The sequence below is a fragment of the Medicago sativa genome, chromosome 7 (genome assembly GCF_051527215.1).
Source record: "Medicago sativa cultivar Bolivia chromosome 7, Bolivia_mono, whole genome shotgun sequence".
Classification (NCBI taxonomy): domain Eukaryota; kingdom Viridiplantae; phylum Streptophyta; class Magnoliopsida; order Fabales; family Fabaceae; genus Medicago; species Medicago sativa.
In genome coordinates, this window is record NC_140755.1 from 29,749,186 (window position 1) to 29,767,874 (window position 18,689).

Sequence of the window (18,689 nt, forward strand, 5' to 3'; positions counted from 1 at the left end):
AATAATAAGTAATATGATGTATGTGTATAAATGTTGCGCCCAAATGATTTTGTCCTTGGTCATAGTTACAATAGTGCTTATTTATCTATTTTCTCAAACAACGTTGCAGTTTTTAAATCCGTAGACGAAGTAACAAACACCACGTAAAATTCACACACATGAAAATATAAAGTTCTTATATCATAACCTTTAATATTGGAAAAGATAGGAAACAATTGTCCAGTGGTGGATCTTGACATTGTTAGTTGGGGTGCCAAATATTTGCGGAATATATATCAAACAGTTTCAAAAACTTAGCAAAATTATCAACAGGTGTAGTGGTTCATCTGTTTGAATACAACACAGGGTATGGCAGTTCAAGTCTCTTTTTTTTTGAATAAAATATTATTAATGCACTAGAAATATAAAAAAAGGGTAGGGGAATCAAACTCACAGCCTACATTATTTTAAATAACATGCCTAATATAGTACTTATAGGAAAATTGGGGGTGCAATGGCTTCAATGGGTCTCCAAGGAGATCCGCCACTGCAATTGTTGGTGTATTAAAAAAAAAATTGTCGATTAAACTATATCTTACATCTTTAATATTGAAAAAGATAATAAACAATTGTAATTGCGATTATGGAGATTTTCAAAACCTTTATATTATGGTAGAAATTGTGATTATTGATTGCAATTAATTTAAAAATTGGAATGGATATTTTTTTTGAAGCCAAAATAGGAAATAAATTAAAAAAGATCAGGAAGTACAAGATTGGGGGGGCATATACCTGACCTAGTAAACCACAAAAACAACCCGTATTGGGGATACAACAAATCAGCACATGCGGTATAAAAAGGACACAACTCTAAACGATTACTACCACGGACAATCCAGCGAACCCACGTGTGGGCACGAAACATAATTGCAAAAAAAAAACGTAGAGTGAGTATTCAGAGCTTCTAAAAGGCGTATGGATCGACTACCAAAACAGAAACGACCCAAGTTCCAACAACTCCCTCCTAAACGAAGCAAGCTAAAAGCCCTTTCAAGCAAAACCAACCAATTACGAACTGAAGCACGCATACGTCTTGTTATCACAGTCCACCAATGATGCAAAACCGCGGCAAATGATATCCTTAAGGTACGATAAACAACAAATTGGAATGGATATTTATTTAATTGGGGAATGGGAATACTTTTTAATGATCTTCATTTTATAAATATTCTAAAAAAGATTGAAAATCCGTCCTTTAAAATCACAAATTCATAATCTTACTACCTAGTATATATACTATCAACTTTAAAATGAATATAATGGTGAACAAAATGATATGTAAGTAGTTTCGTTGAGTGTGTACTCATCATCTAATTATTCAATGAAATGTATACGTTTATATTAATTTATTTTAAAATAAATTATAATGTTAAATAAATTTTGCCTAAGGTTGATAAGAATTTACTATGAGTGAATAATCAACTTCGTCCTTGAATTTGCAAGGACCAATCAATTTCTTCCCCCAATTTATCGAAATAGCTAATTAGTCACTAAATTTGTCAAATGTCAATCAATTTCATCCTTCCGTCAAGTTGAGATGTTAACGATGCTAACGTAGGCCGTTAACCGCTCACAAGGCTTACCATATCAAATGCAATAAGACAGACTAATATGAATCAAACAAACACATACTCTTTTAAACCATATGGGGGACACACCAATTCGAATCAACTTCAACCGTACCCTCAATCAAAAGATAAATGTTAATTTGTACAAAATATACTTGTCTGATTTGACAATTAAATCTGAAGTACTATTCTCCCCACTCCCAGGCCCTCAAATACTACTCGATTATCTCTCAGTGAGGTTTCTTTAAAAGGCTATGCATTGTTTTAAAATTATATGTGTGCATGGACATAAATAAATCAATCCTTCTCTCAAAAAAATAAAAATAAATCAATCCTATGATGTAATGGCATCACATCAACACCATATCGTGTGTTCATAAAACAAAAGTGGATGTTATTTCACCATAGGGTTAAATAAGTAAATGTTCTGGACCGGACAAAGAGATTCTTGGCCCATTTACTTAGGCCCAATATCATTCAAAGCTCAAACTCCACGTTTGGCATTATTGCTCACAACATACCCCCTCGCCTAAAGGGGGGTGCACAAAGCAAAGAGACCGGTTCAAACGAACCCCAACGTCTCTCTTGCACGTTGTGCACGTTCCCGCAATAAAATCTTTGGCTGTTACACTTCCCACGATTTCGTAACCGCCAGAGCCAGGTGTGCCTCCTCAACGGCTCTGAAGCCCTCCACCTCTATAAATAGGGGACTCACCGCAGTCCCCAAGGTAGAGCTATATCTCCCTCTAAAACCCTCACTCTCTGATCTCTACTGACTTGAGCGTCGGAGTGCCTGCAGGTACACACCCCCCATCCACTCCAAGAAGCATTCAGACGCATTCCACCACCATCACAACCACCGCATTCAAGGCACCGTCAGTCTCCTTCTGATCAGGTACGATCAGTGGCGCCGTCTGTGGGAAATCACAAGCTTCCCCGTTTTTATCCCTAAAAACCAAAGCTTTTCACAAAAAACTATCATGGCTGCCAACGGTGCCAAATCCCAGCTACGAAGTGAGGTGCGCATTCCTCTATGGGATGGCGTAACATCCTCACCTTCACCTGTGGATACACCCAGGGAGGACCCAACTCAGGTACTTCCTATCCAACAAAGGCCTCTGCTAGGTCCCGTCCGCCCTACAGAGACGCCAGAAGACGCAACATCGACCGACGTACTCATCAGCAACCTGATCCGCACGGTTCAACGACAAACGTCGTTAATCGAGGAACAGAACCGCCGGCTGATGGATCTGGAGCAAGCACGTCCAACCGTCCAAACCCGACGATCTCTCTCCAATACGTAACAAAAGAGGAGAGAGCCCCAGTCGGTCACGTTCCAGATCCCCCCGACATTCGGCGAGCATCGGATCTCCATCCTACTCCCGGAGGTCAACAAGAAGGTCCCTCCGACGGTCTCCACCAAGGAGATCCCCTCCCATAAGGGCCCCGTCGCGAAGATCCCCTGCGCTCCGCACTCCACCCAGGAGGTCTCCACCCAGGCGCAGTAGATTCTCACGGTCACCTTCCAGTTCTTTGGACACTCGCGATACCCGAACAGAGCGTAACGCTTACGGTCCGTTCACACCGCGTATCCGAGAAGCTCCTATCCCTCGCGGACTGGAAAAGCCGCCGCAGATGGACTCATACGACGGGACTACCGATCCGAACGAGCACATTGAGAACATCGAAGCAGTTCTAACTTACCGATCGGTGCGGGGCGCCGTCAAATTCAAGCTCTTCGTCACTACTCTGAGGCGAGAAGCCGTTACGTGGTTCAAGAACTTGAGGAGAAACTCCATCGACTCTTGGAGCGACCTCTGCAACGAGTTCACCACCCACTTCACCGCATCAAGGACGCAACCAAAAACGGTGGCTTCCCTCGAAGCCATCGTCCAAGGAAGAAGCGAACCTCTCCGAGACTACATCGAGAGGTTCAACAAAGAAGCCGTCTAGGTCCGGGGCGCAAATGAGACAATGAAGCTGTACCTCATTGCCAAAGGCCTACGTGACGAGACGGACGTCAAGAAAGCTGTCCTCCTGGATCGCCCAAGGACTCTCAACGAGTTCCTAGCAATCGCCAAGATTTACATCGCCTACGAAGAGGCTTTGTACGCGGACAACCTCAACAAGGTCAGGAAGGAGGAACCTGCTGCTGAATCCTCCAAAAAGCCCTTCCATGTGAAAAAGAGGGAAGGCAAAGCTGCTCGCGAAAGCAAGAGACCAAACGGTCACTTCACCGAGTACACTCCGCTGGCTATGTCAAGGGAGAAAATCCTCGCTGCGACCGCTGTAGCCGATCTAGCAGAAGTCGGCATCAAGCCGCCAAAGGCTCCATCTCAGGAGAGGAAGGGAATTGACAAAACAAAATACTGTCGGTTCCACAAGTGCCACGGACACACCACCGACGACTGCATCCATCTGAAGGACGCCATCAAACTCCTCATCCAAAGGGGTCGACTCAAGCAGTACATCAAAAATCCAGAATCAGAAATGAAAGCTGTCGATCTCGTCGGTGACAGTTCTGAACCTGGCCGGACCATCGCCATGTCCGTGGAACATCTAGGTGATTTCCCAGACAACGTGGAAATCACCCCCTATTCATGCATCTGGGAACAGTTCCCTACCGCAAACATCATCACTGGATGGACGCTGAACATCTCCATGGGCAGCATAAAGAGGAAGTTCCAGGAGCTCATGGACGTCAACACCATGGCCCCATCCATCCGAGGATGAAGGCCACCCTTGGCCTTCTATGATTCCGAACTACTTGGTGGAGCTTCAAATTCAGCCATTCCTTTGCTCGTGCGAGCATCGATGGCCAATGCAGATGTCCGACGAGTCCTGATAGACACAGGGGCCTCATGCGACATCATGTACACCAGCCTGTTCAAAACTCTCCAACTGACTGAGAAAAACCTTTCTCCCTACGTTGGGGATGAACTCTATGGCTTCAACGGCTCATCCACTCAACCATGGGGATACGTGGAGCTACTGGTCACCTTCGGCGAAGAGGAGGCCAAAAAGACAATAAAGATCCCATTCCTGGTGATCGACTGCCCTTCTCTCTATAATTGCATTATAGGGAGAACTGGGCTCTCCCAGCTAGGGGCCGCATGTTCAACCGCTCATCTGAAGTTGAAATACCATGCAAAAGACGACATCATCGCCTCACTCATCGGAGACATCGAAGCTGCAAGAAGATGTTTCCTCCAAGCCAACAAAACCCAGAACTCGGTTTCCCGACCTAGCAAACCTGCTGAGGACAAAGGGAAAGCTGCTGCGAGTACCCTGGACGCCAACTTGGTCGAACTTGACCCCAGGTTCACCAAGGAAGACCTGAAGGAACAAAAACGGGAGAAGAACTTCTTCGACCTGTTCCTGATGGTGAATTCGAGCTGGTCCCGTTCGGCAACGACCCCTCGAAGAACTTCAAGATTGGCAAGGATCTCCCCGAACTTGTCAAGAACCAGTTGGTCGCCTGCCTCATTGAAAACGCTGACCTGTTCGCCTGGAGCGCGTCTGACATGCCCGGAATCGACCCTAGCGTCGCTTGTCACCAACTTACGGTGGATCCCGGAGTTAGCGCTGTGGCCCAGCGTCGTAGGAAGCAGTCTCCTGAAAAGTCAGAGGCTGCAGAAAAAGCTGTAAAAGACCTCCTAGAGGCAAAGTTTATTTCTGAGGCCAAATACACTACCTGGCTCTCCAATGTTGTACTTGTCAAAAAATCTAATGGAAAATGGCGTATGTGTGTTGACTATACCGATCTTAATAGGGCCTGCCCTAAAGACGCATATCCTCTTCCTAACATCGACAAACTCGTTGATAATTCCTCTGGCTATAAACTTTTATCCTTCATGGACGCCTATTCTGGGTACAACCAGATACCCATGGCCGAAGAAGATAAAATGAAAACATCCTTCATGACCGAATCAGGGAACTATTACTACAACGTAATGCCCTTCGGTATACGAAACGCGGGAGCTACTTATCAACGGATGATGAACAGAGTTTACGACAAGGCACTTCTGGGTGACATTCTAGAGGTTTACATGGACGACATGATCGTAAAATCCCAACAAGAGGTGGATCATGCCGCTCATCTCAAAAGAGTGTTCGAGCAAACTCGGAAATACAACATGAGACTCAACCCAGAAAAATGCACGTTCGGAGTCCAAGCGGGTAAATTCCTCGGTTTCTATCTTACAGAAAGAGGAATTGAAGCGAACCCAGACAAATGCCGCGCATTTACTGAGCTTCCAACACCCCACTCCAAAAAGTGCATCCAAACACTCAACGGAATGCTGACCGCTCTCTCCAGGTTCGTGGCCAAGTCCGCTCAACACGCACTTCCTTTCTTCAAACTCTTGAGGAAAGAAACGAAGTTCTAATGGACTGACGAGTGCGAAGCTGCCTTACAACACCTCAAAGAAACGCTTTCTACGCCACCAGTGCTATCACGACTAGATCAAGGTGAAGTACTGTACCTATATCTCTCCATTTCCTCTGACGCGGTAAGCGCCGCCCTCATCAGAGAAACGGCGGAGGGGCAGAAACCAGTATACTTCACCAGCAAAGCATTGTTGGGACCTGAAACAAGGTACCAAAGGATCGAAAAGGTGGCCCTCACACTCCTCACCGCAGCTAGAAGACTAAGGCAGTACTTCCTAGCGCACACGGTGGTAGTCCGGACGGACCAACCCATCAGGCAGATCCTGGGTCGTCCAGACGTGGCTGGTCGAATGATGAAATGGTCACTCGAGCTATCCGAGTTCGACATTCATTAAGAATCCAGAAAGGCACTAAAGGCTCAGGTGTTCGCCGACTTCCTCGCTGAGATGACTTTCCCAGCTGAGGAAAGCCCTGAAGAATGGACCGTCTTCGTAGACGGGTCATCTAACGCTAAAGGAAGCGGAGCGGGAATAATCATCGAAGACAACAAAGGTATCATTGTCGAAATTTCCCTCGCTTTGTCTTTTCCTGTTACCAATAACACTGCAGAGTACGAAGCCTTCCTAGCTGGCTTGCGAACCGCCAAAGACATGGGGGCCAAAAAGGTGAAAATCTTTACCGACTCGCAACTAGTGGCTTCCCAAGTCACAGGAGAGTTCCAGGTAAAAGAAGACCACCTTCAAAAGTACGTCCAGTTAGTACTAGAGAAAATGAAAGAATTCGACGCCGTAGAAGTAATTCACGTTCCCCGCGAACAGAATACTCGGGCAGACATTCTTTCAAAACTCGCAAGTACACGAACTGCGAACGGAAATAAGACAGTAATACAAGAGGTCCTCGGCGAGCCAAGCATCCAGGATAGAGGGACTCTGCATCAAGAGGTCAACTCGATCATCTCTCAATACATAGAGAATGGTGAGCTCCCCACCGATCAGCAAGAACAAACAAGGTTGAAACGGAGGGCCTGCTCATTCATGTTGGTGGAAGGAACCTTGTACAAAAGAAGTTTCAACATTCCACTAATCAAGTGCCTGGGACCCAACGAGACCCAAGAAGTCCTGGCCGACATCCACGACGGCATCTGCGGACAACATCTTGGTGCAAAAGCTCTCGCGAAAAAGGCCGTACGAGCAGGATACTACTGGCCTACCATGCTGAAAGACGCCCAAGACTACGTGAACCTCTGCGATAAATGCCAGCGACACGGGGACATGCACCTAGCACCCCCTGCTGAGCTAACGTCCTTGGTCTCACCTTGGCCTTTCGCATGGTGGGGCATCGACCTTTTGGGACCATTCCCCAAAGCCGCTGGGTAACTAAAATATATGGTCGTCGCAATCGACTACTCAACCAAATGGATCGAAGCAGAACCATTGGCCAAAGTCACGGCTAAAAACGTACTCCGCTTCTTCAAGAGAAACATCTTAGCAAGATTCGGAGTGCCAACATTAGTGATATCCGACAATGGTACACAGTTCACGGACCAACGGTTCCAGGACTACCTAAGGAATATCGGCATCAAGCAAAGCTTCACCTCCGTCGAACACCCTCAGGCCAACGGCCTCGCCGAGGCTGCAAACAGGGTAGTTTTGCGAGGAATACGAAGAAGGCTAGACGCGGCCAAAACACAGTGGGCGGAGGAATTACACGCAGTCCTCTGGGCCTATAGAACTACTTCCCATTCCACAACTGGCGAGTCATCTTTTCGACTCACGTACGGGACGGGAGCGGTCTTACCCATTGAGCTAACCGAACTCACATGGCGTACGGACGCCAGCACTAACTTCCCGGCCAACACGCCAAACCTACGTGAAGAACTCGAATTCGTCGACGAAGTCAGGATAGGGGCAACCTTGCGAGAGGCAGCACTAAAACAGAAAATAGCTGCTCGCCACAGCAAGAAAGTCATTAAAAGAGAATTCGAAGTAGGCGACCTCGTCCTCCGGCGAAACCAGAAGGACTCCGAAGAAGGGAAGCTCACCGCCAACTGGGACGGCCCCTTCAGGATCCGGGTGAAGACCGGGACAGGAGCTTACAGACTCGAAGACCTCCATCAAAATGCAATTCCAAGGACTTGGAATGCAGAAAAACTCCAAAAGTACTACACTTAGATGGCAAACAACGCCAACTCACTCTAATGATGTACTTAGTTCGATACAACGAACTCTTCGCTCCCCGTCGAGCAAATAAACGGAAGAGGAAAGTCGTGCCACTCCGAATCCAAAAAGAAAAAGGATGAGAGGATTTTACATAACAAATTCTCTTACTCCTCAGTATGTACGCTTACCGCTGCGACATCACTGCTCGGCATGTTAGGTAGAACCCCAGCTCGCGATGGGTGTTTCACGCCTCAATGGAGGAAACTTAGAAAAAATTTCTCTCGTTCATCCGCTGTTACACGTCCATAACTTTGAACACACATTCAGATAAACAATCTCTTGGATGTGCAAACACTTCTAACTAATACTCCACGTAAATGGTTAGAAAACTTCTTGCCTGAGCTCTTCCTTGCAAATTACGCAAAGGTAAAAACTTTCCAAGCAAAGGCACTTATTACTTGGAAAGCAAAAGGCACAACTTTGATTTCATCAAGTCAAAGCTACAAAATGCTGGGCGGGTGTGCAAGACTCTCCAGTCATTAAGTCACTTCGTCAAAATAATGACTGCGGGGGGTAGCCCGCCCCGCTACACTCAACTTAAAGAGCTTTGCGATCCAAAATCAAACAAGTTCGGAAGTTGAACAACTAAGAGCACACGAATTATTGCAATTTGTCAAAAACACAAGGCAAATAGATAATCCGCTCTCGACAGCAGCTAAGAGCGTACGAATTATTACAGTCTGTCAAACACACAAGATAGGTAGATAGTTCGCTCTCAAACATATACTTCAAACAGAAGTAAAGCCTCACACAACGAGCATGCAAAACTCAAAAACAAGTATAATTGAAAATGAAACGATCATATTATAAGGTGCTAAAACCACTAAGGGCGCACAATGTCATTACAAGATTTTGAAGAAGATATTAATTACAAAGCCTCATCAGGCCTGGGCTTCATCAACATGCCCGTCATCTTCAGGATCAGGAGGAGGAACGATCACCCCGTCTTTCACCTCACTAAGAGGATGATTCCTTCGACATTCAGCTCAAAGCCAGGGTTCGTCACCTTCAACTGGGCCACTGCCCGATCAAAGCCGAGCTGGAGGGCCTCCACCAAGCTTCCTTCCAGCTCACCAATCCTGTCCACAAGGCCGGCGCGCCGCAGGACAGCAAGGTCTTCTGCCTCATCATCCCCAGGGAGGTCCGCCTTCTCCAGAGTCTCCTCCAAGGAAGCCTTCTCCTCAGCCAGCTTCTGAGAAGACGTGGTCGCCTGCTCCAGAGCAGTCTGAGCCCCGGACAACTGCTCCTTCAAGGAAGCAACCTCACGGTCACGCTCCTCAGCGACGGACCTCTTGCTCCTTTGATCCTCCTCAAGAGCAGCGACCTTGGCGGTCAAAACGTCCCTCTCCCGCACCAGAGCATCGACCCGAACTCACTGTCTAGAGAAGCGTTGTTCAGAGCAGCAGCGACCTCCAAAGCCTTCATAGTGGCAATAACCCCATCAGTTATTGCCTTACTCTGACCAGCTGGACCCAGATCCTGGATAATCCTCAGCTCAGAATCATCCAAGAAAAGGGTCGACTGGGGACCGCACAGCTCCGGCTCGGACCACACCTTCGGCAACTGGAGGAAGTCTCCATTCTCAGAACGGACGGGAACGACCTTGATTGGCGTGATTGGATCCTCAGAGGACACCCTCACCCTCTGCCTCTTGGCAGGATCCTGCACCAGCTCCTCGGGTGGCTCCTCCCTATCCAAATCCACCACAGGACCAGGGGTTGAGCTAGGACCAGACCCAGAGATCAGATGCTCATGAGACTGGACATTTTTACGCTTTTTCTTGGCCGAGAGCTTCTTGCTGGCCGCATTCACGAGAGCTCCCAAGTCTTTCTTCATTTTCTCTGCAAACACAAGACAAAACTTGTCAGTTAGGAGAAACAAAACGAAAGGACAGCAAGAAGACAAAACAAGAAAATAAGCTACCAAGACAGACATCATAATTATCAGAAGTCAACAACTCATAAGTGTTGATGAAGCGGGGTTCTGTTACTGGGGTCCCGTCCGCGTTCATCAATGGGTTCCCCCGTCGAAGGCTTTTTTCTTCATCACTCAAAGTGGCAACGGTCCGACCGAAGTCCCTCGGATCATAAGCAAAATGGTCCTGAGACCAGCATAGGGGGAAGTAAGGACGACGCTCCTGCCCGCTTTCCTTAACAGCCTCCAAGAGATTTTCCAGGGCGGCCGCATTCTTAGGCCGAACCAGAAAGAAACGCTCTTTGAAACCCCGGATCTTCCCGGCAAAGGCCTCAAACATCTTCTGGGTCTGGCGAAAAGATACCCAGTCCGTACCCCGCTATACGGTGAAGAAGGAGAAAAAGACATTCTTGGAGGCAGGGATGCGAAGATGGTTGCACAACAATTCAAAAGCCCTCATAAAGGCATAAGAATTTGGATGGATTTAAGTAGGTGACAACTTGGTCCAGCGAAGCACCTCCCGCTGGAAGTTAGAGAAAGGGAGCCGAAAACCCATATCTTTGAAAATCACTTCATACATGGGAAATACGTAATTTGCATACCCCGAACACACCCGGTTGGACGTGCTCGGCAGAATCAGCTCCCAATCTCCACCTTCACCGATAAGGTCAAAAGGTGCTTCGTTCACACCATCAGTGGCAAACACCGATTCAGTTTCTAAGGGTTCCTCTCCGGGCCTCATAACTACGGATGCAGCAACTCTCTCGTCAGCCATGACAGATCTGGAAAAAGCAAATGAAAAAGTGAATCTAACAGTCAGATCCACCCTTCCTTCACCTATCAGGTCGGCCATGGCAAGGAAGGGATCAAATCGCTACCACAAAGAAGCTAAGAGGTCTAGAAAATCAACTCACGCATCAAGGGGATCTACCCTCAACGAACAGACCCAAAGCTTATGGAAGAAGCACAAGCTTGTCGCCAATGTTTCTCTAAACACTAAAAAGAAAACAGACAGCATACCTACAAAACTTCTTGATGTACGGTGGAAAACGCCTAAACCAACGGCGGAAACCACCGAGTCAAACTACTTCTGCCCTAGAAGTATGCATTCCAACGATTTCTAAGAGCAAAACAGAAACTAATATACAAAAGTAAAAGAAACGAGTCTCAGAACTCTACCTGTGAGGAAGAAGAGATTGAAGTTGCGGTTGGGATGCGAAAACTCGGAAGAACTTTGCCTCTGGAAACTTTGGGAAATCTCTAAGTCTCTAAGAAATTCGAAAATACAATGGCTCTCCAAAAAAACAGTGGAGCTATTTATACTCGTCGCACGAACCACCCAAAAGTCACAAAGTATATCCGGTGCATCCCCTCACTCGCTGCTCCTCCTCTAAAACGCTGCTTCGACGGCCCAGATTCAATCATACCCCTTCATCCAAGGGCTATGATCCTTCACTACGTTTCTCCAAACGTCAGGATCCAATCAACGGTGATGATGACACCTCGGAAATACAACCCGAGAACACGCTGGAAACTATAGGCACTCAAGAGCTACTAACAGCCTACACACGTGTCACTCAGAAACCAAAGGTCATGTCCCCTCAACTTCTTCCTCGAGATGTTGGCATTTATTACGGAATGACATCCGACCAAACTTCCTGACGTGGGAATCTTTCCATCCGATCTCATCGCCGGACATACGTATGCCGGACCCCGCCACATTGACAGGCGAGCTTACATCGTTAGAGGGAGAACAAACGCTTCGAGACAGGCGAGCCTATCTGGCCCAAAGTCTCAGCATTCTCAGTCCGCCTCGCAAACGATTTTCCATGTCAAGGCAGGCATAAGTCCGCTAAACGAGATCCATCTCTTCCTCTAGCACGAGGATACGAACCAACTAAATTTTCCTTGAGTTCGGCTCCTGACGAGCAAAATGCCCGCACTTAAGGCATCACTCTTTATCAAGAGCAACGACTTGGGGGGCTACTGTTCTGGATCGGCCAAAGAGATTCTTGGCCCATTTACTTAGGCCCAATATCATTCAAAGCCCAAACTCCACGTTTGGCATTATTGCTCACAACATACCCCCTCGCCTGAAGGGGGGGTGCACAAAGCAAAGAGACCGGTTCAAACGAACCCCAACGTCTCTCTTGCACGTTGTGCACGTTCCCGCAACCGCCAGAGCCAGGTGTGCCTCCTCAACGGCTCTGCAACCCTCCACCTCTATAAATAGGGGACTCACCGCAGTCCCCAAGGTAGAGCTCTATCTCCCTCTAAAACCCCCACTCTCTGATCTCTACTGACTTGAGCGTCGGAGTGCCTGCAGGTACACACCCCCCATCCGCTCCAAGAAGCATTCAGACGCATTCCACCACCGTCACAAGCACCGCATTCAAGGCACCGGCAGTCTCCTTCTGATCAGGTACGATCAGTAAATAACCGATAAATATATCAACATTTGATTTTAGTCCTCCTAAAATATTCTTTAGACTTTTGGCCCCTCCAAAATTTTTCATCCATGAAATTTGTCCCTATTATTAAAAATTAGTGTAATACTCAATGTAGAGCAGGGATTAATTTCATGGATAAATTTTTTTGGAGGGACCAAAAGCCTAATAAATATTTAAGGGGACTAAAATTAAATGTTGTTATATTTAGGAGGACTATTTACTTAGGCACAATTACAAATAATAAATGTTTGAATACACTCACATAAATAAAGAAAAGTATATGAGAAATTTTTTTAATCACATCATTCAATTACTTTTTTTATTTTTTTATTTTTTCATTTAAATGTATGTCTAAATATTTTTCATTTGTGTTCAGTATTCCTCATAGAAATACACTACTTGTAATCATTGTTGTGATTAAAAAAGAGATACGATTGTCCCCATGAGTTTAGCTCAGTTGATAGGGATAATTATAATATGCACGGACAAAGGTTCGAACCCCAAACACCCTAGTGTTAGAGATGCGTGACATGGCGTGGTCCACAATTTAAAACCAAGGTCCAAGTAGCATTTCTAATCAAACAGTTACCTTCTTCACATATATATAAATTTATAAGAGTGGTGCCTATACTCACTCCCTTGCAAGTGAACCAGTTGAAGAGGGGAGCTGTATACACATGGCCAGTCCAAATGTTTACCTAAACAGCTGTAATGAAGGTCGAAATATGCAAAATAAACTTTGTGATTCCCAATAGTCCTGTCTCAAAATTGAAAAAAAATTCTTTTATCTTTCACATAGTTTTTTGTATTGATCCAAAAATATTCAGTCTCCAAGATAGAAAGAGAGAAAAAAGGGTTCTATTTTAATAGGACAGTCCATGTTAGAACTAGTTGAGTGGTTATGGGCATAGTAGAAATGATGATTACATTCCACATGAGAGGTTTGGTCTTTTTCCTTTGGCTCTTTCTCTCTTCATTAGGTAAAAACCTTCTAACCTGTGAAACAACATCATCACATGATTCTAGCTACCATTGCAATGAAAATGAGTCACATAATCATCATTGTGAAACATTTGCACTCTTTTTCACAAACTCTCACTACTACTCTCTTTCAAATCTTACCCTATACTTAGGACTCAACAAGTTTGTCATAGCAGAAACCAATGGTTTCTCTTTAGAAACTGAGTTCCTTCCACAGAATCAACCTCTTCTTATACCAATTGATTGCAAATGCAAAAAGGGTGATTTTCAAGCTGAGTTAACAAAAACTACTATCAAAGGTGAGAGTTTTTATGATATTTCTCAATCACTTGAAGGTTTAACAACATGCAAAGCTATTAAAGAGAATAACCTTGGTTTGTCACCTTGGAACCTTGATGCTGAACTCAAATTGATTATCCCTTTGAAATGTGCTTGCCCTTTTTCTTCTTTTGTTATACCAAAACCAAAATTTCTTCTTTCTTATCCTATAATTGAAAATGATACAATTTCAAATTTGGCCTTAAAGTTCAATATTACAAAAGAAGCTATTGTTATTGCCAATAACATTTCATCAGAAGAAAGAAGGTTAGAACCTTTTACATCTATTCTAATTCCATTGAATGGTAAACCTTTCCTTGATCCTTTAGCTAAGCCAAAACAACCCAATACAAATTTTCCAAAAACCAATAATATTCCAATAAATAGTCAACACAAGAAGTCAACAATGAGAAAGAGTGAATTGTATATTGGTCTAATTGGTGTTGCAATTGGAATTTTCTTTGCTTTATTAGTAGCTTTTTGCTTTATCTGGTTGAAACAAAAGAAGGTTGAAGAAAATGCATGCAAAGAAAGAGATATGGAGCTACAACATCTAAATCAAAGTGTGAGAACAACTAGTGATAAGAAAGTTTCATTTGAAGGGTCACAGGACACACTTGATAGTAAAATCATTGACGCGACCCCGCGTAAGATGTTACTGGAGACATATACAATTGATGATTTGAGAAAAGCAACAGAGGATTTCAGTTCAAATTGTCACATTGAAGGGTCGGTTTTTCATGGCTGTTTAAATGGTAAAAACATGGCAATCAAAAGAGTAAAAACTGAGATGGTGTCAAAATTAGACTTTGGTCTTTTTCATGATGCAATTCATCATCATCCTAACATAATTAGCCTCTTTGGAACAAGTATTTCAGAAGGGTCAGATTCTGAGTCATTTTTGGTTTTTGAGTATGCTAAAAATGGTTCATTGAAAGATTGGCTTCATGGTGGCTTGGCCATCAAGAATCAATTCATTTCATCTTGCTACTGTTTCTTGAATTGGAACCAAAGGCTTAAGATTTGTCTTGATGTTGCAAGTGCTTTGGATTACATGCACCATGTAATGATACCAAGTTATGTGCATAGAAATGTGAAGAGTAGGAACATCTTCTTAGATGAAGAATTTGGTGCTAAGTTAGGTAATTTTGGTATGGCAAGTTTTGTTGAGAATGAAACTGAGGATCCTCAATTTTATTCAACTAATTATGCTTCTTGGAGTATTGGTTATTTAGCACCTGAATATGTTCACCAAGGTATAGTTTCAACAAGCATTGATATATTTGCTTTTGGTGTGGTTTTGTTAGAAGTTTTATCTGGTCAAACACCTATAAGTGGATCAAGCTGTGATAAAGGTGAAGGAAGTGTTTGGCTTAGTGACAAAATAAAAACAATTTTGATGTCAGAAAATAATGTGAATGAGTTATTAAGTGAGTGGATAGATAGTGCATTAGGTGAGAATTTCTCATTTGATGCAGCTTTGGAAGTGGCTAATATTGCAAGAGCTTGTGTGGAGGAAGATTGTTGTTTGAGGCCTAGTGCAAGAGAAATTGTTGAGAAGCTATCAAGATTGGTGGAGGAATTACCAAATGAAGAACAACAAGTTTTGATGAGTGAAAGCTCTTCCAAACCTCTGGTTGGAGCACTAGAAAGCAGTATGTGAAATGAATAATCAGTTAAATGAATAAAATACATAGTGATCAAGATTTCTTGTTTTTAAGTCCAATAGTTTGTCTATCTAAAAATTTGTACAATGATTGGTGTTTACAAAATGAATTAGACCTACTTTAAATTTGTAAAGCCTATCCCTATCGAGTGTTACTCAAGCAAGTACTTCACAAAAAGTTCCTAGAATACAATGTTTACTATGATGGAAAATCCAATCAGTAATAATCTGTAAATTGTATTACTATAGTAAGGGAAGGCAATTACTTTACCCACCATATAAGTTTCTCACGTGTCGTGTTCGGATTCTAAAATCCGAAATGTTTTAATGTGTTTTGGAAGGTTTTATAGGGTGTTTATGTCGTTCGGATTCTATAATCCGAACTGCACAGGACGTGCGAGAAACTCAATCGGCTGGGAATAAAAGGTGCCATAAGCGAAAGAAGGAATACGAAAAATGTAAGAGCCCAATCAAGGTGAACACCTATGGCTCCCTAAGCCCAACAACTTCAAATTACATTTCACATACCCTTTATTCTTTCCTCCCTCTTTATAACATACTTCAACAATTTTGCTCTCACTATAACTAACTACTAGCTCCTCCCCTAATTTCAAGCTCAATTTAACTCTAAGTGGGCCATGGATACTGGGGCTTACATATATAGATTGGGAAACCTTCATAACCAACGTTGTCAAAATCGGGATTTTACTTCATGTCGAAAGAGAAGAGCAAAATCGTCAATCGTAAAATCGCAACCAAAATCGAAGGATTTTACTCGGCTACTTTTGTAGAGTCGGTATAAGAAATTGTAAAATCGCAATCAAAATCGATGGATTTTACCAGAAAAAAAATAATACTAAATATATGTTATAAATTGGATGCTTTCAATAGCTAAAAATTTGCTAAACAGTATATTCATCAGAAAAGCTTATGGTCAAAAGGAACTCAAGTGGCTCATATACCTAAAGGAATTGTTTTGTCCATCCAGCATATATCATATGGCTCTAGCCTATGATTTTAAATGTAGAATCACCAGTTAGGGTGATATGGTTAGAAACTTTTGGACAAGAAAAGTGAGGGATTACCAGTTGTGTGATTGAAAGCAACTTGATCCAAGATCCAACAGACGATGAATGAGAGAAACAAGTTGTAGGATTACGAGTATGAGCAACAGTTGCAGAAGCTTGACGAAGTGCCTTGTATTGAAGACATGGCTTATACTCAGCATCTGACAACATGTTTTGATTATATCTGATTGCATAGTTCCATATATTCCAGTTTTTGGCCAAATATTTACTTTATATGATCGAGTCGCTCATCCTGTAATGCAACAAATTCACATCTATGTGTATTATGGTGGCTAAGACACATAAAATCTGATAGAGCCATGCATGTTTTACCTGCTTGTAATAGTTTTTCAATGTTCACAGATAGAGCCTGAGGAATTGGGGGACATCGATCCAATAATGATCCTAAATATTTGTTGATGTGACAAAAAAATAGTGTTGACACTATCATTCTTGCTTCAAGCTTAATATATATTATAAATAGATAGATGGGTTCTACTGGTGTAAAATCAAACATAAATGACATTTCAATGTTAAGCTCTTCAATCAATTTTATTAATCCTCTCAACTACTCAACATTTGAATTTCAATAATCAAAATTCAAATGATAATGCACAAATTATTATTCCAGCTCAAATCAAGTATACTTTCTATAGTTTACACCAAATACCATTTACAATTTTACATAAAAACAACAAATCTCAGATTCATTTAACCCTCATGCTTTAGAAACTGAGGGGTTGTGGTGCTGACTGCAAGAGAATTTTCCTGTCAGTGATGTGCATACAGTCTTGAATCTGCAGGTGAAAGATGCAATTTGACAAAGAACAACCACTGAAATTTGTGGACCCTGTCATGGAAGTTAGGAAAATTAGCATTCAATGATTTAACTTTGGGAAAGGTTGATACTTCATCAAATAAAGGGAATGCCTCAATGCCATTATCCCTTCTAGCAATAGAGTTAAAAACACGATATTCTCGTTGGGAAGTCTAAAAAAATAAATAGCTATCATATTTCGAATGATAACAGCTTCAATAAAAATTTCAATAATAGATTAAACAAGGGAATTTGGAACTTTTTTATCTTCTGAACATGAAATCAAAGAAACACCAGAAAAATATTTGCAATTGGGAGCCAAAAGTTTGAGTCAGATTTGTGATATATAAAAAAGTACTGTATTTCAAAGTATAGCATTATTTCATGTCCATTCTGTCTACTGTCTAGGACTGGTTGATCTCAGTTTCACCAGATGCATGATCTTTGTCTTTATACTCCTTACATTTCAAATCACTACTGGTTTAAGGCTTTTGCGCACAGATTCAAAACCTATTTAATTGATCTATATTTTTACCAAAATCTTATTTATTTTTTAAAGTGCATTTTTCACCCCTTAAGTTTTTAAAAGTTGCGATTTTAGCCCCCTATGAAAAAAATGACAAAAGTAACCCCCTATGTTTAGGGAAATATGCTCTTTTGACCCCTTAACATAAGGGAAATATGATTTTTGACCCTTTATCCTCTCAAAAAGTTGCGATTATGACCCCTTTATTGGGACACGTGGCGTCTTCTCAGCAATTTTGGGATGAAAGGGGCCAAAATTGTAATTTTTTTAAACAGGGGCGCCAAAATCGCAACTTTTTGAAACTTAGGAGGCGAAAAGTGCAGTTTAGCCAAAAATCTATAAATAATCAGACTTACGGAGCTTCCATATTTACTGTTGTAACATAAAATGGGAAAGAGCAGAATTCCCATTGAGTCCCTTGTGATTATAACAATCAATGAAATCTTGTAGTGATGTTTCCCTATAAACGGCAGGGTTATCTTCGGACAGTAGTTCCTTGACGGGGACATATATTCTTGCTGTTGGATAGAGATGAAGAGTAAAAAAGCATGCTATCATACCCAAATTTTTGACCAAAAATCCTAAATTCATACACTGACACTTGTCATTTGGCCCTGATCATTCTTTGACTTTTCAGTGGAAAATTCGGCAGAGAGGTATTTTAAAATACCTCATATTTGGTTCCGAGTCGGGCCCACTTCTCTCAATTTTTATTTATTATTACTTTTAGTTTTT

General features: G+C 42.9%; 1 protein-coding gene, 1 long non-coding RNA gene and 1 pseudogene across 2 annotated transcripts; 1 reads left to right on the forward strand and 2 right to left on the reverse strand.

The window, feature by feature from the left end:
- Positions 1 to 9,096: 9,096 nt before the first annotated feature.
- On the reverse strand, positions 9,097 to 10,469 carry LOC146905481 (uncharacterized; annotated as a pseudogene).
- Positions 10,470 to 13,222: 2,753 nt separating this feature from the next.
- Positions 13,223 to 15,678, forward strand: LYK2 (Protein kinase superfamily protein). The gene has a single exon (XM_085726938.1). The coding sequence runs from the start codon at positions 13,481 to 13,483 to the stop codon at positions 15,539 to 15,541; it is 2,061 nt and encodes a 686-aa protein (XP_085583064.1). The 5' UTR covers positions 13,223 to 13,480; the 3' UTR covers positions 15,542 to 15,678.
- Positions 15,679 to 17,064: 1,386 nt separating this feature from the next.
- LOC146905483 (uncharacterized) lies at positions 17,065 to 18,505 on the reverse strand. Its single transcript, XR_015019308.1, has 2 exons — positions 18,311 to 18,505; positions 17,065 to 17,461 (listed from the first exon to the last, which is right to left on the reverse strand). It is a non-coding gene; the product is annotated as an uncharacterized LOC146905483 (long non-coding RNA).
- Positions 18,506 to 18,689: the final 184 nt, after the last annotated feature.